Genomic DNA, 24,088 nt, shown 5'->3' on the forward strand with positions numbered 1-24,088 from the left:
GCGGATATCTGAATGAAAGAAATCAAAACAGAGGCATAAAGGCTGTTAAAACCAAGAGGATGAAATCCAACCCAGTGACATAGTAAAGAGGAGTATATATGTGAACAGTGTCCAGTGTCTCAACCATTCCTGTTACAGCTTTGAGACATTAGGATGTGTAATTATGCACCATGGCCATATGGATTATTTACATGCACATATATGCACCTCAGTTCAACCCATCTTGCCACATTCTTATGCCGCCTTTCTCCCCAAAAGGCTGTGGAATTCTGGGAATGGTAGTCTGGTGGGGCACCAGAGCTTTGCTTTAGCCCTCTCTGCCAAAGAGCTATGGTGCCCCAACAAACTACCGTTCCCAGAATTCCACAGCCTTGAGGCCGTGACATTTAAAGTGGTGTGAAACTGGATTATTCCGCGGTGCAAATGCAGCCTTAGTGTGCTTTCAAAACACCTATATCTTGAGGGGAAAGTTAGTGGAAAGCTGCAAATGAGGAAACTTTGAGAAACAAGGAAAAGATCAGTCTGGAAACTTTAGGGCAGAGTATAGCTTTTTTTATTGTTAGAGGCGGAATTCAGAGTCATAGCCATGTTAGTCTAGAATACCTTTATGCAAAGGGATCTTGTAGCACCTTTGAGACTAACTCCATGGTGAAGTAAAACACACTGCAGAAATAATCCAGTTTGAGACCGCTTTAACTGCCCTGGCTCAATGCTAGGGAATTCTGGGAACTGTATTTTAGTGAGACATTTAGCCTTCTCTGTCAGTGAGTTCTGGTGCCACAACAAACTACAATTCCCAGGATTCTCTAGTATCCAGTTAAAGCCGTCTCGAACTGGATTATTTCTGCAGTGTGTTTTGGATCCTAGTCTACAAAAGCTTACACTACGTCTTTCACTCAAATCTGGGAGCCAAATTTTAACCCAATACAAGGAGGTAGTGGTGGTGTATGGCGGGGATGGGGCTTCAATAACTAGAAAATCAAGATGACATGCACAAAGTTAGGTAAAAAAAAACCCTGATTTATCATAGGCAATTTATCAAGACGGCTGCCTGTCTCCGATGCACTTAGAGGAGCCTTCCAAAGCTTATCCTAAGAGCAGCTGCAGGCTTTTCAAAAGCTTTAGAAGAATTCTTCTGCCTGAAGTCCACTGGGCCTTTGTGTTATGTTGCTGAACCAAGACCAGCAAGTCAGTTACTAAAAATATACAAGCCAAGAGTCCAGTCAAGTCAGAGAGTCATTTATTGCTGAGTTGAACTGAAGTGACTTGAGTCCAGTTTATTGTTGTGTGTTTCAAAGCGTTTCCAATTTAAGGTGACCTTAAGGAAAACCTGAGAGCCAGCATGGTGTACCAGTTTGAGTGTTGGACTAGGACTCTGGAGACCAGGGTTCGATTCCCAGCCCAGCCATGAAACCCACTGGGTGGCCTTGGGTAAGCCACACCTTCTCAGCCTCAGGGGAAGACCATGGCAAACCTCCTCTGGACAGATCTTGCCAAGAACACCCCATGATGGGTTTACCATATGTCAGAAAAGCTGAACCTATCATGGGGGTTTCTTGGCAAGTTGCTTTGGGGTGGTGGTGGAGAGTGCCATTGCCATCCTCTGAGGCTGAGAGAGTATAACTTGCCCAAGGTTTCCAGTGTGTTTCCATGAGCAAGCCGGATTCAGCTCCTGTTCTCCAGGGTCATGGTCCTAATGCCCAAACCACTACACCATGTTGGCTCTGCTGACTCCGACTTGAGTCTGAGTCAATCGACTTGATTAAACTGAGTCTACATTACTGGGACTAGGTGATCTTTCATGGCCCCTCTATATATTCCCTAAAGCATTGAGTATCATGCATACGAACCAGTCACAAATGCATAACAAGGTTATGCCTTCATAAGTACCTCAGGGAATGCTAGCCAGTAGGTACATTGGGACTGGGAAATAGATGACTTTATCATGCTGCTGATTTGACACCATCACTGCATCCTTCTTGGCCTTTACCCGGGTTATTTCAGGGCTTGGGACCCAGAGGACTGTCTGTGCTGAATTCATTTTCAAAGACATCCTCAGGAGCTGTTTCCCAGGGCTGGCTAGGCCAAAAGGCGGGACCAAAATTACCAGTTGAATTTACTTCAAAGCTTTTGCTGCCAGTCTCTAAGCCTTAAAAGAAACACCTTAGCTTTTTAGAAGGGATGGGAAACTCTGTGCAAAGACTGAGAAACCACCAAATAATAATTGTCACGGGGAAGGAGAGGTGGCTATCTTGTGAGCTCCAGGGGGCTTGATTTGGCCTCGGGGCCTGAGGATTTCCACTCCTTATGATTCTTCTGTGACACTTTTGAGGCCCAGGTGTCCTTTGCTGGGATTGGGTGTGCAGACCAGCATGGCATAGTGGTTTGAGAGTTGGGCTATGACTCTGGAGACCAGGATTCAGTTCCCACCTTGGCCATGGAAACCCACTGGGTGACGCTGGGCAAGTCACATTCTCTCAGCCACAGGGGAAAGCAATGGCAAACCTCTTCTGAACAACTCTTCCCAAGAAAACCACATGTTAGGTGCACCTTCAGGTCGCTGTAGGTGAGAAACAACAATAACAGCACTAGCTAGTCAGATGCCAAGAAAGGGCCTAATTGGTGCTGTCATCTTGGAGGTGGAACACTCAGCAGAACAGTTTTCCATGTCTCTAATATAATCTACCTTTTATTTGTCTGGGCTTTTTATTTTACTCCACCTCAAATTAGGTTAATCTCTACTATTGCTTCTGTTTTTCTAAAGTTGATGTGATTGTTTTCTGTATACATACCAAAAATTGGTTACATAACATGAGTCATTTCTGATTCATGGCAACCCTAAGGTGAACCTATCATGGGGTTTTCTTGGTAAGATTTGTTCAGAGGGGTTTGGCATTGCCTTCCTCTGAAGCTGAGAGTGTGCAATTTGCCCAAGGGCACCTAGTGAGTTTCTAAGGCCGAACAGGAAATTGTGTGTGTGTGTGTGTGTGTGTGTGGGGAAAACTTCAGGATGAGACTCCACTAAGACTACATCTTTTCAAGAATAATAATGTGCATACAAAACTTCAGAAAAAGAATCTTTTTTGGGGGAGGGGGGATAATGACATCACATTAATGTAAAGTTATCTGAATACATGTAATTACGTACAAATAAAATGGATGCAGGAAAACAAAAACAAAAAGTCTGTGCAATTCTGCAATGCTCTACTTTTTATGTAACATTGAGTTTAAGAATGTGTTGCCTGCCAACAGACGCTGAACATGTGTTTAAAATGTGCATTTATTCCTCTTCTTCCTCCTACATTTAATGAAAACTTAGGTTAGGACCTCTCTAACATGACAGTTGATAATACTGATTTATAGCTAACAATCTAATCAGAGTTGTAGTGGTTTACAACAAGTCCTTTGTACCAAGCATCTCTTTTTTTGTACCCTGCAGTTTGCTTGCTAGTTTAGCACAATATGATGGGATGTGACTGCCACCTAGTGGAATTTAATGTGTTGTTGTTAACTCCTGTCAAGTCGACTTCAACTTATGGCAACCCTATGCATAAGAAGCCCCCAAGTCACCCTGCCATAAACAGCCCTACTCAGATCTTGCAAACTCAAGGCTGTGAGGTCATTGACTGAGTCTATCAATCTGTGATGCAGCTCTCCTCTTTTCCTCCTGCCTTCCACCTTGCCCTTATAGCCTTTTCTAGTGCATTATGATATGGCCGAAATACAGTCTCAGTTGGCTTCTAGGGAGAGTTTAGGCTTGATTTGTTTTGGGGCCCATTTATTTCTCCTTTTGGCAGTTCAGGGTATTTACAGAACTCTCCTCCAGCACCACATGGCAAATGAGTTGATTTTCTTCCTATTAGCTTTCTTCACTGTCCAACTTTCACAACCATACATAGAAATTGGAAATATAATGGCATGGAAAATCCTAACTTTAGTATTCAATGTCTTTACACTTGAGGACCTTGTCTAGATCCTTCATAGCTGCCCTTCCAAGTCCGAGGTCTCTTCTGACTTCTTGACCTGAAGTCTCCATTCTGATTAATGACTGAGCCAAGGTTTGGAAAATTTCGAACCCTTTCAATGCCTTCATCATCTTTAAAGTTATGTAAATCATCTATGGTAATTATTCATGTGGCATAGAGTATAATTCAGGGCTTCAATGAACTGTTCAAATGCAAGAATGAAAACAGGTGTAGGGGCCACTCTCTAAGGAGATATGAAATTTACCAGTGGAAAATCTTTTGATTTCTCTTATTTAAATCCACACAGAAAGAAGCCATAACCACTCAAGCTATAACTGAGCTAGATTCTTTGTTGTTCACTCTCTAGATGTGTTTGGACTGAAACTTGCAGCAGTGCTAGCCAGCATAGCCAGTGGTGAAGACTATTAGGAGTTGCAGTCTAGCAAAATTAAGAAGGCTGCACAGTTCCCACTCCATTAAAAGAACAAGCCCAGGCAGTTATCCTGTTAATTGATTCAAAACAGAACTACTGAAGCTGTCTTTTGGAAAGTAAGAAGTCATGCTTTTTTGTTGATCTTGTTCTTGTGTTCCTTCAAGTCATTTCAAGTCTCCAGAGTCATGCAACAACAAAATCAGGATCAAGAACTCCTAGAGTGAAAATAGCTACCGGTAGTTATCTTATTAAGTTACTGATGTGTCTCAAGTCTCCACTTAAGATTTAAAGGAAGACACAGTGGTATTAAGTTTGAGAACCATGGTCCTAACGTATTGCTTAAATTTGGGGGGAGACAGAACTAATCCAGTGAAGAATTCCCTTCCTCTTTTCAGCACAAGAAGTTCACCAGGGGCACAAAGTTTGTTTGGCTTCACCAGGTATGAAGGCTTTAATTCATAGCCCCCCCAAAATATGGGCAGTGCTGAGAGCTGAACAAGGGTTACCAGTCAAAAGGTTTGTGATCTTGGGCTTTGTGTGGACTGGCAGATTCCCTCAGAAGGTCACAGTCACACCAAAACTGCCTTGAATTCTTGCCATATGAAAGAGAAACCACCTAGGAAAACCATATATAAGGCACCGGACACACTGATATTATAATCATGGGTTCAAAACAGGACACAAATGCTAGTCACAGGAAAGTTTACTTCAATTTTATTTCCACTTTAACAGTTCTTGGATGATACATCATGCAGTCTGCCAGTGTATCCATACATTTTAATAGATAGTATTTTAGAACCAAGATCAAAAGACTTATCTATGGGGAAGGGAGGGGAGATCCAGGTTTGCTGTTACATAGAGCTTGATTTATTTCAACATTTTTTATAATAGTGGCAGTTTCTCCCCAGATTGTACCCATCAGAAAAGTATCCACATTTCATTTTCCCTCCCTAAAACAAGCTACTGTACAGATACATAGATCCCAGAGAGTACACTTCTGGAGTACACATTACACACTTTACAAACTAGACATGTATACTTCTACAGAATGCCTGAATTCCTATTGTTCTACTACTATTAAAAGTGTTTCAAAAATGGCAGACACAGAAGTATTTAGGAGTAAGACACAAACATGGAAGTGATATGGTGTAAGGATGTGTAAGACAGACTTTTGACCAGTGTGTTTTTAGCTTCATAAAGGCATTAAGCTAATTACCAACACACAGGAGAGAACACATCATTTTACAATTGTGTACCTCATCTTTTAAAAACATTTTTTGAATTCTCTTGCCCCAAAGAGGTATAAAGGCAAAGGGCACAGTCCATCACACTCTGCACCTTTGTTTCAATGCAGCTTTCATGGGGAACATGTATATAGAACTTTCCAAAATAGGAGAGGTTCCTGTTCTTTGAAATTCCATACAAAATTTAAAAGCTAGTTTGGAATATATGTTATTTTATTATCTCAAGGATGGGTTTGTCTTCATTTAGGCTTCAATTGTGAAGTAATTTTTTTTAGATATTTTTCATTTTCAAGTAGGAGTTTTCCACCATCCTCCAAGGTATGTATACAGTCATGTATGCATACATCAGATTTTACATACTAATATAGTTTCAGTTATTTCAGTTTGGCAGATTCAAGGCAGTCCAATCTTGCCTTTGCTTGGCAAAATTCACCCTTAGCAAATAGTTTTGGTCTTACCATTTGTCCCAGTGGGAAAAATATAAAAGTAAATATGCTGGGCCTTTGGTATCCACTAGGGTTTGGTTCTAGGAGCCCCTGTGGATCCCAAAATCTATGGATGTTCAAGTCTCATGATAGACAATAGTGAAGTAAAATGGTGTCCCTTACATAAAATGGCAAAATCAAGGCTTGTTTTTCAGTTGTGTGTGTGTGTAGTATTTTTAAGCTGTGAATGGTTGAATCCTGGATGCAAAATCTGTGGAGATGGTAGCCCTGACTCTATAACGTGTACCTGAAGATAGCCGTTTTGGAAGATTGGAAGGTAAGGAAAATTACTATTGAGATTTTTTAAAAAATCAAAGACACTTCACACTGCAGTTCTCCCCAACTAGTATGGCATGTTCACTTGTCAAGTAATAGATATAACTCTTTGTATCTACTGTTTAAAATAAGATTTCCTTTCAGGATAAAAGAAAGTATTTTGAACAGTACAAAAACAAAAGAAAGGGAAAAGCCTTAAAAATGGAAATCATCTGAAGACAGATTTCTGCTGTTTGTGTAGCTGAGATGAAATTGCTAGTACAAAAATACTGCAAAAGTAGTGCGTTAAAGTATGCTTAAACTGTGCTTGAGAACTTAGATAAGCACCTCTGATGCAATGAAGTGACACTTAGCAGCAAAATAAGACAAAAATGTGATAACACGTGAAAAAGTCCAGCTTTAAAGACTCTAACACAGCACACCTTTTCAGCCTTTCACAGGACAACCTGCCTTCTCTGAACCAGGATGGAAAAGTCAGTTCTGAAGCCTCAGGCAAAGGGCTGCAGCTAGATGAACTGACTGTCTGATCAGCAACTAGCTGTTCCAGAGGAGTGTCAGGCTTTTGTTCTTAAAAAGGCATTAAAGCTAACTTTTCCATCATGCTTTAGAGACATTATATTCAAAACCTCAAATCTTAAACAACAAAAGTGCTAGGGTAAATCACTGCATCAAATTCCCATTCATTCCTGAGAGGACTGCCCATGTATAATGTGCTCGGTGGATTGCATTCACACTGCTGAATTTTTATGTCGATGGAGCACTGAGCACACAAACAGACGTCTGTGTGTGTATGGGAAAAGGCAACAGTAGCTCAGCTATACAAAAAACTATAACAAACACTGTATTAAATGGTGTGCATTCACCCCCAAGACCTAGTTAACAAGTTATAAAGGCTGGCATGACGCTACTTGAACCACCCTTTATAAGGCAGATGCTACATGCTGTTTTATCTGTAACATTTCTTCTGTAGAATGCTTCCACTGCATACAATTTCTCAATCTTTGTTCCAAAGAATGCAATTTTTTAAAAAAATTAAAAATCATACTGTGAGCCAATGTAGATGTTACAGCCACTATTTGGAACAGTCGCCAAATAGTGAAAATTGTTTCAGGCAGCCTCATTGTAGTCACCCATGATATACAGACTGGCAATTAAGGTCACTGGTTTAGTAACAGCAGCCCTCTTGGTACCTAGACATGTAACTGAGAGTTGGCCACATTAATTTCAGATTTAGATACAGCAAATTCATACTTCAGTTCACTGGCAGTGCATATACATGTATATTAAGAAGAAAAACAAGATGTACAAAAACCAAAAAACAACCCAACAAAATAAATTAAACAAATACAACATTTGCGATCCTTCATTAAATATGTAACAAATATTTCAATCCCTAGCCCCACAAATAGTGCAACCCTTAATAAATTAAACAAACCCTGATCATCTTTGCTACGTTGAGGGCTTCTAAGCAACATCAGGGCGAAATGCTTGAAGTCAGGTCCTAATCTTTGTAAAGATATTGGACCAGATTAGTGTTGTTGTTGTTTTTTAAACAGCCAGTAGTCTCTTAAGGATAAACGCACATGTACATTAATTGTACAGGTGTATGTTTATTTTCAATCACTGTGACGGCTGGCATTCACTTCACCTCTCCCACAGTTCCCATCCCAGATTGCAAACCTTTAGCAGGGCTACAGTAGGTCTGGTGGAAATGTTGCTAAATGTCTTAGTGCAGCAGTATCTCCACATGGGGAACTATATGCTACATCAAGCAGTATTGGATTGACACCAATGTCTATTGGCTTAACATGTTTAGAAGCCCCCAAACATACCTAGCCACAGCAGCAGACAGGACTGAATGAATGTAAATTCCAGTTTTATCATTTTAAAACTATTCTCCTTCAAAACAATACACTTTAATGTACATAGTAGTAAATGCATATATGAAACATGAAAGAAGCACAGCAGGTCTATTAAATTACAGATTTAAAACCTGCCTACTTACTGCATTTTCTATGGTTGTGTTTGCTTCCACTAAAAATAAAACCCATTATCTGTCATTTAAAAAGAACCCCCAAAGAAGTCTATTTATCTTTCTATTGGTTGAGAACTAAAATTATACTATCCCTAGGCAGACTTGCATACTGATCAGTTCCAGCATATATTGCTATAAATGTATCATATTTCAATTTTAAGCAAAAAGACACCTTCCATTTTTTTCTTTTCTTGTTTGCATTACACACTAAGCATGTGTACTTACTCATGCTGATCACCCTCAAGAATATTTTTTCACTGCTACATGTTTCTATTTCAGTTTTCTGACTTATAGTGGGGTTTTTTTGGAAATCATAAAGGATTTGAGTTGGGAAAGAAGAGGGTAGACATGGTTTAAACTGCTCTTGCAAATATTTATCTTTCAATTTAATTTTAATCAGAACCACATTACTACATGGTTGCCAGAATTTGTGATCAAAGGAACCACAATTACAGATCAAATGCTAAACTTTGAGATTAAATTATAATATGACTGCTAAACTTCAATATCTAGAATAGGGATGGGCAACTGCTTTGGAGGCCAATTTTGAACCCATGACTTCTGCCAAATGAGGGGGGGGGACCAAAAGAGAACATACCAATGCATTTTGTATTGGAAATCAGTGAAAAATATGTTCAGGAAGTCACCTCTGGTTTTCATGTCCTTATAAACCTTGTAAGATTTTTGAAGGATGGATAATTCTAAACTAGCCTGTTTGGTAGTATTTCTGCATTGTTTGGCCTAGTTTGGGGTGGCTTTTCCTGCAAATTAAAAAAAATATATTTAGGGGATTTAGAGCACAGAAGCAGCAAAGGGGGGCGGGGAGATGGGGGGCAGCATACTGCCTGCAGGCCATACTTTCCCCATCCGTGGCCTAGAGCTAAGCTAGCAAATTCTTCTACATCCTTGGTCTCTACCAAGTCCAAAGATTTAATCAGAATATTAGAAATGCGTCTTTGGGGTATTTTACTTCTTGAAAGCATGTTAGATGGGTTGGTTTTTTAAAACCATATAACTGCACATATCCTCTAAAAATATAAAATAATATGCATATTATACAGGAAATCAGAAAGTCATGATGGAACACAATCAACTGCTTCTGATGGCACTTGGTTGTTGAACAATTCATTCTCTGATACAAGCATTTTACGGATGCACCAGAGTCCTTTTAAGGAAACCAAAAAAAGAAGGGGGGAAAAAAGGGAAAGCATCTGTGCCAGGATAAAAGCCCCAACACAACTGGCACAGCATAGTCCAACTCAGTCAGTCAGTGATAGAGATTGAGTAGCAGACGCATACTGTCAGCCTAGGTGCATGTGTTAGATACACTGTACATAGTTTTCAGAAGAAAAGTTGGGTTTGGGGCACACTTCTGTACACATGGAGATTCTACAAAGCTGAAAAATTCGGAACCCAGTCCACTGCAGATGACTATAGGATGCATACAATGAACAGACGTACAGATCCAGTCCAAGAAGGAAAAGAGATAGTGAGCTGATTATGGGTTTTCATGTGCAAAATGGAACCTGTTTGTTTGGGGAAGAAAAAGTTCAAAATATGTTAATTCCACTTCTGAAAAAGTGGTATTCACATACTGGATGTCTTAAATAAATTGATACAGTGAAGATCTATTTATATTGTAACTTCAGAGCAGCAGTGCCTGATGACATCCAGAGTAAGGACAACCTTCTGTAAGTGGGACAGCCTGCTCTAAGATATCTTTGGTATGTTTTGATCATTTTAAAAAATAGATCTTATCATTCAACAAAATAATGAAGCTGTTTTCCTTACAAAGCAGCAATCAAAATCTAATATCCCAACAGAGATTCAGCCACTAACAATTGAGAAAAGCAGTAAATCAAAGACTGGACAAATTAACTGAAAGACCATTGAATATCCATTGAAAACCTATTCAGGTCAAAATTCAAGAGACTTCATCTGGCAAGCTTCTTTGGGAAGGACAGAAGTGATGCCACCATAGAGAAAGTTCTGGGCTGCTGTAGCCCCAATCTGATCCCCAAAGGCAACAACATGTGAAGGAAAATTTTCCTTAAAATAATCTAGGAGAAGATAATCATTTTCAACTGGTGTTAGTTTTTTTTTTTAAGTTTCTTTTGAATATCCCCTTGGATTGTATTCAGAAACAAACTAGTGATATGATGAAGAGGACATTGGCCTTGGACTGGTAAGGACCAGTTGAAAGCCACCCTTAGTTGTGACACATACTGAATAGCCTTGGAAAAGTCATTGTGTCCCTATCCAAGTTCTTGCTGGGAAGATGGTCAGAATACAAATTAAAACAATTGCAATACTCCTTGCTCCCACAAGGCTGCTTTGCAGTACCCCTTTGTGGCATTTCAAGTGTTCCAAAAGCAGAAGACCAACAGTTAAGATTAGCCTATTATATCAATTCTGTTCGATCTATTGGAATCCATTTCATAATGAGTGTACAAAGTGTATAATCCAATATGTGATAGAGTCTACTGTCTCAAGTATTTTTGTAGCTTGTCACAGTTCAACTGTGTTTGTTCGGGGTCTTTTTATATTATTGTTGCTTTTTTCTTCTTCTATGCCTTTTCAACACCAAGTAATTCAATATAGTTAAAATTATATTGGTAAGCATGATTCTTTGACTTGGGTTTCTGCACCTGTTCTATTGAGCAGATTCTCTCTTTCATGCAGACTGTTTCTTTAAGACATACAAAAGAGGTAAGTTCATTTTTACATTGCCTTGAAAGTTCTTGTGGGGAATTCATGTAAAGGCTGTTTACACAGCTTTTATTATACATTCTATCATACATTTTCCTGTCTCTTTCCAAGTGCTGGTTACTTCACTGGCAAGGCCAAAAAAAGAAAAAAGAAAAGAAAGCTGTCATATGGCAGACCGCATGAAAAAAACAGCAAACTCTGACTATGGCGTAGAAAACTTTATTTTAAAAACACTGGGGCCAAAACATGAGTCTGTAACAGGGTCTCCAGCTTTGTCTCTTGCTCTTGAGTAGGAGGAGACCCCAAAGACTATCCACCTGCCACCCGCTCATTTAATCCACACGACTCAGTAATTTAGTGGAAAGTTACTGAGGGGTTTAACTTGTACTTTTTCCACCTCTCACTCTGTAGAGACTATTGTCTTTTCCCCCCCGTGACAGATGAGAATCCTATACACATATGTATGCTCACATCAAGCAAAGGTGCATGACAAGAGCATGGAAAAGAGGAGATCTTTAAATGGAAGCTTTTATTCTAGGCAAGCAATCTTACATTAGCACAGAGCATCTTGTAAATGAAGACATTTTTCTTCAGGCATTACTTAGGAGTAGTTATAAAGTTACGAAAATAGCCTCAGTCACATTCAGACGAGATTAGAATAAATATAAATCATAATGTGACTAGCTGAATATTCTTATGTTTGTCACAATACAGATGGTGTTTGGATTCTCAAATGGTCATGGGAGGCTGGACCCCTTTGTTCAGCCTATGACCAATCTCCTCCAGTGAAGGTGAGTCAAGCAGCATTCTCATACCTCTCCATCAGTCCCAAAGTCTCAGTCTCTTTGTCTCCCTCTTTGCTTCATGGCACCCTGAGTTTTTAGAGCCTCTCACATGGAAACATCTAGAAGCTTCTACACTTCTCCCCACCTGGACATGCTCATTGGACAATTGTCTCTCGTGATCTTTGTTGCTCCTTGGTGATGCTGATCTCCCAATAAATGTAACTTAAAACCAACACATTCGTAACCCTTTACCAGGAGGAGAGACTATGTCCCTCAACTGTATTGCCCAGATAATGGGAGAGCCCATTTTCACATTGCCAAAACGAAATGAAGTCAGTTCTTGACATAATTTTATTTATTTAATTAATATGTTGGCCTTTCTCCAAAGGTGGCTCACTCCCCACACCTAAAGACATCATGGGGGAAAGACCACTCTCTTTCTTGCCTTTCCATGCCTCTTGGCTACCCTGGCCAGTGAGCAAATAAGTAAGCAATGCCACCTAGAAGAAAGCCATGGCGACATGAGGACACAACAAAGGAAAAACCCACAAAAGCTGAGGCCCAACTGTACTACTAACGGTCATTAATCACCTTCTAGCCCTTCTATCCTTTACAGTACTTAAGGCTGCTGTGTGGGCACCATGGGGAAAATATGGCATAACTGTCCTGGCAATGAGCATTTGTTACAGACATCCCCTGGACCTAACATGCCTTTATTAATGGAAACTGGAATATACCCACCTGAAGCCACCTTTTCCTAGATCTTTTAAACATGCAATGAGATTGATAATTCTATGTCAATTCATGATGAAGTGATCTTTCTGGGAAACAAAGTGGGAAGATGGCCTTTGTAAGCTCTGGCTGAGGAATATGGCCTTCTACCTTCTTCGAATCTGACACAATTTCCCTAAGCCAGGGATGAGCAACATGCAGGCTACACACAGCTTCCCTGCCAGCTTTCCATGTGGCCACCATCCAGGTGCCCCACAACCTCTAAAGTGGCAAAATTACTGGATTTTAACATGTAAACAAGTTACATGTAACTCAGTCTTTCCTCATCTGAAACACAGTAGAGCTACCATACTTTTAAAAACCGGTTTTCAAGGCAGTGGCTATGAGTCTCTATTCACATCCCCATTTCTCTGCAAAAACAAAACAAAAACCTACTCTCCTCCAAGTTTTCTATTTGATAGGGGCACTGACAAGGTGACTTAGAAGCATATGCTGAGAACTACAAGATTACTATAAACTCACCTGATATTTATTTCATGTTGTGGTAATATCCTCCTCCTCCTCCTCGAAGGACATGAATAGCTGTTGGAGAAGATGCTGGATAATGTCCAGGGCGTATAGGCTTGGCTGCAAAGATGAAGATCAGAATAGGAGGTATGGTTTAGGCAAGTGATAGACCATTTTCCATTTTATTTTGATACTTATATGCTACTTTGCCTTCCTGTATAAAGCCCAACATGTCTAAGAGTAAGCACAAAGTAATATACCAAAATGATGAGCATTGTACACAAACTTAATAAACTGATATGTAGAGAGATCTTGTAGCACCTCTGAGACTAACTGAAATAAAGAATTTGGCAGCATGAGCTTTAGTAGATTTCAGTCTACTTCCCCAGATGCTTTTGGTGGAGTAGAAGCCAGGGACAGACATATATATGCATAGGTATGTGAGAATGTCAATTCAAAATAATAAATTAATAAATTGATATTGAACCTGTTCTGACTGGGCTACAGATCTACCAATTAAGTCAATTAGGTTGAAAGGCAAAAGTAGCAACATCTTCTTAATGGTTGCCGCACTTCTGTGGACCACCACCAACATCCTGCACTGAAATGAAGTTTAATTTTTCCAACTTGCTTTCAAATAGGTTATGAATATATAATTTCCATGGCCTGTTGACTGGAAAGGTATTATTCTCTGATAAAATACTGTTTCCCTGTCTAGGATATCTCAGCTGTAGCACTGCAAATCGCAGGTGGCAACTTGCACAGGGAACTAGCAAGCACATCAGAGAGAGAGGAAGTCAAAGGCTTTCATGGCCAGCATCCATAGTTTTTTGTGGGTTTTTCGGGCAATGTGGCCATGTTCTAGAAGAGTTTCTTCCTGACATTTCACCAGCATCTGTGGCTGGCATCTCTGAAGATACCAGTCACAGATGCTGGCGAAACGTCAGGAAGAAACTCTTCTAGAACATGGCCACATAGGGTCCACAGGAACAGTTCCCATCAGCATAACCAAGATGAGGTAACTCCTCACCCCCCACACACTGTTGTTGTTGTGTACCCAAGTTATTTTTTTTTACTTATGGTGACCCTAAGACAAACCTATTATGAGGTTTTCTTGGAAAGTTTCTTCAGAGGGGATTTGCCATTGCCTTCCTCAAAGGCTGTGAGAGTGTGACTTGCTCAAAGTCACCCGGCAGGTTTCCACAACTGAACCAGAATTTGAATCCTGGTTTCCAGAGGCACAGTACAATGCTCAAACCACTACACCATGCTGGCTCCCACAGCATACTCACAAAACCTGTTTTAGCAGGTTTAAGAGTGTGTGCAGCAGAGAGAAGGAAACCCCCATTGGGATGGTGGCACAGTGGGTTTAAGCCACAGATTTACTACACATAATTTTTTTACACAGGAGAAGATAGGGAACTAACAGCATTCGTTGAATGTGCTGTGCTTTCTAATAACTCATTCTCTGGTGCAAGAATATTTACCAATCTGAGCAGAATGTGCTCTCCTTGCCATGTTCTTGGCCCTCACTGCCTCTTTAATGCGATCCACCTCCTGCTGGTATCGTTTCCGGTCCCGCATGGCATTTTCTTTGGCTTCCTTCAGTGCGCTCTCCAAGGCCTTCACTCTCTCTGCTGTAGCTCGAAGTCGTTTCTCCAGCTTAGGAAGCTCACAGCGAAGATCTGCATTATCACGTACCAGCTTTAAAAGATTAAACACAAAGCTGATTGTGGTGCATTTAATCCATTAACATGGGGGGGGGGAGATTAAGGAAAAAAACCCAAAACATAAAGAAAGGGGAAAAATGCTGTTATTAAGCTTTATTTTCTGAAGACAAAACTCAACCTGACAATAGTGTTGATAAATCTCAACACTTCCACTCCCTTTCCAGCTCCTCGCTCACATTAAAGCTAGAACACTCATAACTGCACTATATCAGATTTATCTGAAGGCAGAATCTGCATGTGAAGCTGTGGGTTCACATTCATAATGATATTAACATCATGTCTTCTCCCCCCCCCTTCTGCTACTCTTTTCTTAGCACTGATCTATCCTTGTGATCAGTCCTATGCTCATCACTGAGATTTCAATGGCAAGCAAATAAAGAAGGGAAAAAGGAAGAACAGGGAGGGGGAGAGCAGATTTGAACTAAACAACTCTCATCTTGAGGACACAAAACAAGCTGCCTCAGGATAACACTACAGCTTTAGTGTTTAGACAATCCTTACCTTTTCACTGTCCAACACTCACCATCCCAACCCAGAGATGATACAACCAGTAGGACTGTCACACAGGATAAGTGAATTTCAATCCCTCTGCCTTCTATCTGAAGAACTATCACACAGAAATCCCCCTCAGTAACTGCCACTTATAGCCAAAATGGAAACTATACTCATTCATAGGTGTCTATCACTGTAGGCACTAGTCCCCTTCATTCACTTCCTTAAAGGCTAAAGCAGATTCATAGACTGCTAGACATGAATATGCCTAAATTTTTATTTGGGTACTCACTATAGTTTCCATGTTGGCTGTAAGTGGAAATTACTGAGGGGGGGGGGGTTTCTGTGTGATAGTTCTTCAGATAGAAGGCAGAGGGATTGAACAAAAATTTAGGCATATTCTAAGTTTCACATGTCTAGCAGTCTATGAATCTCCTCTAGCCTTTAAGGAAGTGAATGAAGGGGACTAGTACCCAAACTCCAAGATGGAAACTGTGCTAAAACAGTATGTAAATAGGCTATTAACATGTTAATGCTTGAGTTAAGATTAAAAGTAAACTCAGTTTGGGTTAAGGTTTGGGTCTGTGATGGCTGGGTCTCCAGTCATCTGGGAACTTCTCCTGAACTACAAAGGGTTAATCTGGGAGGAGGTGCATGCTAATGAGAGATGACATCACATGCTAATGAGCTGTGACATCATAGCTGATGTAAGGTCTAACTGACCAATCAGAGAGTAGGACCGCGAGATTCAAGAACTTTCTATGGGAAATCTTTAAAAGGACTTGAGCAGCCATGTGATCTTTTGTCTCTCCCTTGATCCTCTCCTGAGGGGAGAACCAGATGCTGTCTCTTTGAGTCTGGGAGACACAGACTCAAGGGAATGCAGGTCGAGAGGCCAGGGGGCCCTCCCTGCATCCAGGAACTCAAAAGGACTACAAATCCCATCTGCTGTGAGTAGTTAGGAATGTGTTAGCTAGTGCGTTTAGGCCTTTTGTTATTTTCAACAATGGCTTGGGTGAAATGAACTCTTTGCAACTATGCTTTTCTAGATCTGCATAGCAAGGTGGCTCTGCACGAATGATATCTTTTTATTCTATGCTATTTCTTTAAAATAAACTCCTTTCTTTTAAAAGTATCAGCTGTCTCTCTCTTTGCTCCTGTACACGTGCCTGGACTCGGCTATTGAAACTAGATCTCTCTCTCTCTATCCCTCACAAGTCTCAGTGTGTGTGGGGAAAGGAATTAATTCACTGAGTGGTGGCAGCGCGGATAGGACCTCCAGGGGTCTCATTCTGCTCAACAGGGAGCAAGAATGGAGATCTAGGAGATCCTAGAGGGAAAAGTGTGACAAGAGGGGACTCCCTGGGAGTAAAGGGCCACGCACAGGGCGCCAAGGGCTCCAGGGAAAGGCCCCCCCAAGTCACCACAGGGTCAAAGACAAACTCAAAGCTATGTACTAGAAAACTCCATAGACTCCAAAATTTTATTGAAATGCTTACAATTTCTCCTACATCTGAAGATTTCTGTGCTGATTACAACTTTAAAATTGTTTAACACTATAGAACAAATCAGAATATGAATTGGACTTGTTTTCTCCCTACTGTATTTTCCCCCGTCTTTTCTTTTTTTCTTTCATGAATCTGGAAGGCCCTATAAAGTGGCAAATTCACAATGGTATTTTTAAGGTTTTGATTGGTTTTCTATATTGTCTTTGTTTTGTTTGTTTGTTTGTTTGAAAAGCTGTATGTCAATAACTAGGGGAATCCCTTAGGCAGCCAATATCACATTTAGCTGTGTCTTTCCCCCATCCATTTATTCCAAGGCTTCCAATACAATGATGAGTTGTAAAAATTCAGTACAGTTGACTCTTGCTTGCAATTAAAGGCGCAAGAGTGCCCACCAACAGGATAACGGGCAAAGCCAATAATAACCCCACCTGTTTGTGAACCTTTGTAAGTTGTTCAAGGTTGTTTTCCAGAAATGAAATTTTCTGCTTCTGAGCAGCACTTCCACCACCGTCATCACTATCCAATTCCACACTCTGTGCAGGCAAAGAAACAAAATTAGATTCAAGTCTCTGAAGACAGGAAAATATATTATGGTTGAAAACTACAGTGAGTTGCTACCAAAATTTTATTTTCCATTTCCCTGGTTTTCCCTGACCCATTTATGTCTATTTTCCTGATCACCATTCAGGGAAGTCACCCACCCACCCTCACACACACCAGTTACATTACAGTAAATAAAGGTTTTATAACTATATACATACTGAAAGGTGTGAGTCCGGTGGTTTGTTTGTTGTTGTTTTACAAGATAGGAGTTTAACTATGAGTTTCTTTGAATACCTACAACTAAGGGAAGAAACATCTGGGTTGAAAATGCACTAAAATTTATATCTAGATGGAAATTTCAGTGCAAATAATTGCTAAACATGGATAATGATGGAATGTTTTTGTCTTAAAGCTAAAATAACAAAAACAATGAAATTTCACTGCATTTTCCTTTAAGATGCAACTTAGCTGTAGCCACATCATGACACTAAGGGTCTGAACAGACAGGCCAAAATAAAGCTGCTTTGGGTCTCTTTGGAGGTATGCTGTTTAAGTGCTTAGGACTGGAGCATGGCTTTGGTACAGCTTCTGGCCTCTTAAGATGCATGCATCATTTAAACAGCATACCTCCAAAGAGACCCGAAGCAGCTTTATTTTGGCCTGTCTGTATGGGCCCATACTCTCTTAATTTCTAATCAACTGTTTCTAATTCCACATAGCTGCTTATTCCTCTTTGCATTTTCAAGGCACTGATTTCCTAACTCTGGTTCATTCCCTTCAAGGCATGACCCTAACATATGGAGCTGGGTGCTGTGTATTGCTGGGGGGGGGTTGTAAGTTATTTTATTTCAAGGACAAATGGTGTATCTTTAGTAATAAATCCACTGTGTTTTATGAATGCTCCTCCTACACCTTCTACAGGTTGTACAGGAGGCCTCCCAGTACTGAACCTCTGGTTAAAATGGGCTCTAGCACCTGGATGACTCCTGTACAATCCACAGCAGCTGTGAAAAACCAAGAAATAAAAACCAATCTACCATTATGTTAAATTAATATTTGGTTGTTTAGTTGTTTTAGATTCGGTGTTTGGTGGGGGTTTTTAAAAAAAACTTTTGTACTATACGTTTTATTCATTTTTAGAAAATTTAAAAGAGTTGATTTTCTTATCACCATAGAAATGGATTTCATGGCTGCCTCTACAGTCAGCCCTCCATATCCATGGATTCTGCATCCACAGATCCCACCAGCCACAGCTTGAAAATCTTTTTTTTAAAAATCCAGAAAGCAAAATCTCGATTTTGCCATTTTATATCAGGAACATATAGGCAATGCCATTGTATTTAATGGGACTTGAGCTTCTACGGATTTTGGTATCCACGGGGGGTCCTGGAACCAAACTCGAGCAGATACTAAGGGCCCATTGTAGTCTTTTAAACTATGTACAAGAAGTGTAGTGTGCTGGTAGCATGACTGTTCTGTTATTCTGGATAATTTGCAAGTTACTTGCAGTTGCCTATCTTTTACTGTAGCCAATGGGTATTAATCACTTCCAGACTGAGCCACATTGACTTGGCAATGTCACACTAAATTGATTTCTTTAGTAGGCCTCAAACATCTTCCAGTATTTTGGCATCTGCCTGATCCTTTCATCCAGCACCACTGTACGAACATACATTCTAACACTTTAAGTTTATGTCAGGTGTAAAGAGACAGGGGCCTTCATCTTAACAAGTTTCAACTTGTTACTGGTCATTAACATAATTTTATCACTGAAGTATCTCACATATTTGTATACCTTGGAACACATAAATGAACTCATTTTATTGCTTGTCTACTTCTGTTGTATTTAAGGCGACTTTTTGTCAAGCAGTTGGTTTGCTACTACAATCAGTTAGTTTGCTACTACAGACTGCCTTTACTGAGCTGGATTTTATGAACTATTCCTTTGGCCCCATTCTTCTCTCCTCTATTATGTTTTTTGTTAAGATTTCTTTCCTTGTTTAATTATGTTGTAACTTAGCAACTTGTGGGGAGTTGCATACTTTTATAGTTGCACATTGAGACAGTTTTTTGTATTCACATTTTGATGTTGCTGTTGTGCCTTTGAGTTGTTTCCGACTTATGGTGACCCTAAGGTGTACCTATAACAGGGTTTTCTAGGCAAGTTTCTTCAGAGGGGGTTTGCCGTTATCATCCTCTGAGGCTGAGAGTGTGCGACTTGCCCAAGGTCACCCTGTGGGGTTCCATGGCTGAGTGGGGATGTGAACTCTGGATTCCAGTCAGAGTCCAATGCACAAACCACTACACCAACTTGGCTCTCCACATACTACTAATAGTGTGTGTGTGTGTGTCTGTGTGTCTGTCTGTCTGTTCTGAACATATAAGAAAGTTATTGTCTGGGCCATTTCAACTGTAGTTTCTGGCCCTTTCCAGAAATGCTTTCCTTCTGTTTTGACAGTCCAAATCTACATAAATAAAAATGTAAATGTCCGTTTGTTCAAAATCTTAAAATCTCCAAAAGTTCTTCACCGATTGCTTTGAAATTTTGACACAACAATCCATTTGAACACACACATCTTTTTATATACCTAATATGTTTTTATATATAGATGTCACACATGTGACAGGTAAAAAATGTTTTTTTAAAAAAAGACAGCACCATCTGTTGGACATAACAGCAACACACCGCAACAGATATGCCATTTCGATTGCCGTTTGCAATCACCATCAACAAAGCTCAGGCCAATCTTCAGAAATGTGCAGTTTAGGTTTAGACATAGATTGCTTGTCACATGGACAATTATATGTTGCGTGTTGTAGAGTCGGCAAACCAGACAATCTCTATACACAGACAGGGGAACAACAAAAAAATATTGTAGACCCACAAGCATTGTGAAATTAAATATTTTGGAAATGTGCACTTTCTCTTTTCTTTCTTTTCCATTTAACCAGACTGAGCCACAGCAACACTTGGCCGGGTACAGCTAGTGTTCACATAAAGCTAAGGTACATTCACACTCTATTGCAATACAAAGGTATTCTTGCTAGATAGCACAACAAAATATTTTGGAGAAAACAAAGAAGAAATGAATGCCTCCCATTCTGTTGAGTAATTCCTTCTTTGCACACAACTTACTTTTTTTACTCTGGTGGTGAGGTCTTGAATAAAGAGTTTGCGTAAATTATGGAGAGTCTGAAGTTCTCTAGCCTGTAAAGATACACACAAACACATTTTAAAGTTATCTTTAGAGATCTATTTCAATGAAGAAATTCTGAAAAGTATAGAGCAAGCTCTTATGCAAATACAGTCTTATTACTGAAAGTACTTTGAATATGTGATCATAGTATTATAGTGTCCAAAAATGGGATAAACTAATGTAATCACTCTATGAGACAAACTGATACTTCTCAATGTAATCCAAATTAAATGTAAAATGTAAATGTAAAAATAATATAAGCTAACAAATCAGATACTGGTTAGCAACAACAATATTATAAATGTGATGATAATATTAAAAAATACCCCAACCTATCATGGATGCTTAGTGCACTCGATCACCCTTTAAAGTAGATCTTGTATAGAAACACAAGTGCAATACAACATTAACAGCAGCATATCCAGCATCAGTCACTGTTTCTGATTCTCTGCTAGATTAGGCACTGTATAAATTAATGAACATAGTCAGCCTTGACTATACTAAAGGTATCTGGAAGAGCAGAACAAACTGAATTGAAATTTCTTTTCTCTTCATGTTATCCCTCAGTGGGCAAAGGAAAGGATAATATTCTCAGCTCTGATAATCTGTTTAATGGGTTCCCTTTGCCAGTCTCTATGGAACAGGTCCAGAATCTTCAAACACACAAACTCTATTCAGGCATTAGAAAGTGTGTGGTCTCTCAGCAAGTGGAGTGGAAGCAAAATCAGGGTGTGTGCCAGCTCCTCCATGCATAGAGGGTGACTGTCTGTAGTAGAGGGCCTCCTATATCCTGAAATTATCAGGGTAAATCAGAGGTTTAGGGGGAGAGTAACAAAAATGGGGATAGAGAGGACATAAGTATTGTGCTTATCTCTGCTCTACCTTTCCACATGCAGGGAACACATATCTTCTAACACCCAAATAAGGATATACACAATCAGAAAGATATATCACATGATCACCAGTGTTTAGATTTGGCATTGTAGCCAAGTTGTATTTCATGGCAGACTTGTTTAAAGACTGCAGAACCTGCAAACTATACACAACTTACTCATTATAGGAAGAATATTCCAGAGAAAAGAATACATAATCTCTTTATGGCTCACAAATATTACTCAGACTCAACTGTTTCCTACAAATCAACACTCTAGTAGGAAATTACTAAAACCTGGCAACTGAATAGGCATTTCATTATTCTACAGTATGCAGTCAACTGTTTTTCATATTACATGTTAACCCTATCAGTTGCATATTCCATCCTAAAGAAGTCAGTAGAGAAGCCCACATCATTTCATCCTATTTATCACTCAAGGAGGCTAGAGTACAGTCGGCCCTCCTTATAGATGGGCTTGCCTTCTGCGGCAAGCCCCGGCAGAAACAATGGGGCGCATACTCGCCCCGTGTGCCGCCTCGAGCACGTGCCTCATTATTTTCTATGGGGCTTGAGCATACACTCTTTTCCGGAATGTGCCCCCGTGTATGGGGAGGGTGGACTGTACTGGAAAGAAAACATGCAAAGTGTTTCAGAAAACATGTTCAACCATTGCCTTTAAGGATAGGCAAAGCAAAATACAGGAAACACTCAAAACAGAAGGAAGAAATAGCTGGTGCGCTCAAGCTCTTTAAGTGTAGATTTGTTCAATACATACCACTGTTTCTTCCAGTCCTTTAAGGTCTTCTCTAGCTTGTTCTCTCTTATCATTTAGCAATCTAGACCAAGACAAACATTATGTCATACAGCTCCCAAGAAAGCAATTACAGTATAATTTATACATTACTACAATTAAGTGGTCATAGAATCATAAAATTGTAGAGTTAGAAGAGACTGCAGGGCCATCCAGTCCAACACCCTGCCATGTAGGAACTCCCAATCAAAGCATACCCGACAGATGGCCATCCAGCCTCTGTTTAAAGACCTCCAAGGGAATGTGTTCCACTGTCGAACAGTCCCTTACTGTCAGGACATTTCTCCTAATGTTGGGGTGGAATCTCTTTTCCTGGAGCTTGCATCCATTGTTCCAGGTCCTGTTCTCTGAAGCAGCAGAAAACAAGCTTGTTCCCTTCTCAATATGACATCCTTTCAAATATTTAAACAGGGCTATCATATCACCTCTTAACCTTATTTTCTCCAGGCTAAACATCCCCAGCTCCCTAAGTCGTACCTCACAGGACATGGTTTCCAGGCCCTTCACCATTTTAGTCGCCCTCCTTTGGACACGCTCCAGTTTCTCAATGTCCTTTCTGAATTGTAGTGCCCAGAACCGGACTCAATATTCCAAGTGGGGCCTGACCAAAGCAGAATATAGTGGCACTATTACTTCCCTTGATCTAGACACTATACTTTTATTGATGCAGCCTAAAATTGCATTGGCCTTTTTAGTTGCTGAATCACACTGATGACTTATGTTCAACTTGTGGTCTACTTGGACTCCTAGATCTCTTTCACATGTAGTCTTGTTCAGTCAGGTGTCCCCCATCCTGTATCTGTGCATTTCATTTTTCCTCCCTCAGTGCAGTACCTTACATTTCTCCATGTTGAATTTCATTTTAACTTTGGCCCAGATTTCTAGTTTATTCAGGTCATTTTGAATTTTGATCCTGTCCTCTGGGGTATCAGCTATTCCTCCTAATTTGGTGTCATCTGCAAATCTTCCCCCAATTCTGTCATCCAAGACATTGATAAAGATGTTGACTAGCATTGGACCTAGGACAGAGTCATCTTCTAGAAAACACTCTGGAACGTCTATATTGTATAAAAACACCATGGCAAATGGAAGGTTGGCTAGGGTGGAGATCCTGTGCTTTGATTGATTCTCTGTTTCCTATAGTGTCCACACCTTTACATATTACAACAGTCAAATATGGAAAGCACAACTGAATTGTTAGCAGAAGACCTACAAGAGCTAAACTGTTCTAGTTTGTATGTACCTGCATTAAGATTCTAAGCAAGCTTGCAGGCTAGTGTCTAAACTAGTAACATTAGCAGATGGCCTGGAAAATGTGAGAAGTGGGTGCTGGTTTTCCCAGTATTTAAACAAACAAATAAACAAGACAACCCTTCTCTTCTCTCAAAGAACAAAGCAACAAAATGTTGGAAACATGGAGTGCTCCTGTTCTGGATTTGAACTAGCAGCATCCTTCTGGAGAAACACAGTGTTGCTAACCCACCCTGTAATTTCTTTTTTTAAAGGGTAAAATACAAATAAATTCAAATAAATAAATGAAATACTCAATTATACTTGGTCCACTATTCACTATTCTGCAGTTACTGAAGTATGCAGTCTTCACTGGTCTACTTTTGGAGATCTCTCCACTACCAAGCCTCCAGTTAAGAACAGCAAGCAACAGCCACAACAGCCATACTGAAGAAAGGAGCATCACCTGCCCTCTCCCTCTGAACAAATGGACCTATGCTCACTGAGGGAAGCAGAGTCCAGAGCGATGGAG

At 40.1% G+C, this 24,088-nt stretch overlaps 1 protein-coding gene across 1 annotated transcript in view; it reads right to left on the reverse strand.

The window, feature by feature from the left end:
* Window positions 1-5,096: 5,096 nt before the first annotated feature.
* The window catches only part of KIF5C (kinesin family member 5C), a 99,914-nt gene continuing 80,922 nt past the window's right edge, over window positions 5,097-24,088 (reverse strand). The window contains exons 21-26 of the mRNA XM_042445127.1: window positions 22,291-22,351; window positions 20,581-20,652; window positions 17,330-17,434; window positions 14,659-14,875; window positions 13,187-13,291; window positions 5,097-9,964 (exon numbers count right to left, since the gene is read on the reverse strand). Coding sequence (XP_042301061.1) covers window positions 13,194-13,291; window positions 14,659-14,875; window positions 17,330-17,434; window positions 20,581-20,652; window positions 22,291-22,351 — 553 coding nt within the window. The 3' untranslated portion in view covers window positions 5,097-9,964; window positions 13,187-13,193. The remainder of the gene's footprint in view (window positions 9,965-13,186; window positions 13,292-14,658; window positions 14,876-17,329; window positions 17,435-20,580; window positions 20,653-22,290; window positions 22,352-24,088) is intronic.

This window comes from Sceloporus undulatus, chromosome 1 (assembly GCF_019175285.1).
Source record: "Sceloporus undulatus isolate JIND9_A2432 ecotype Alabama chromosome 1, SceUnd_v1.1, whole genome shotgun sequence".
NCBI lineage: Eukaryota > Metazoa > Chordata > Lepidosauria > Squamata > Phrynosomatidae > Sceloporus > Sceloporus undulatus.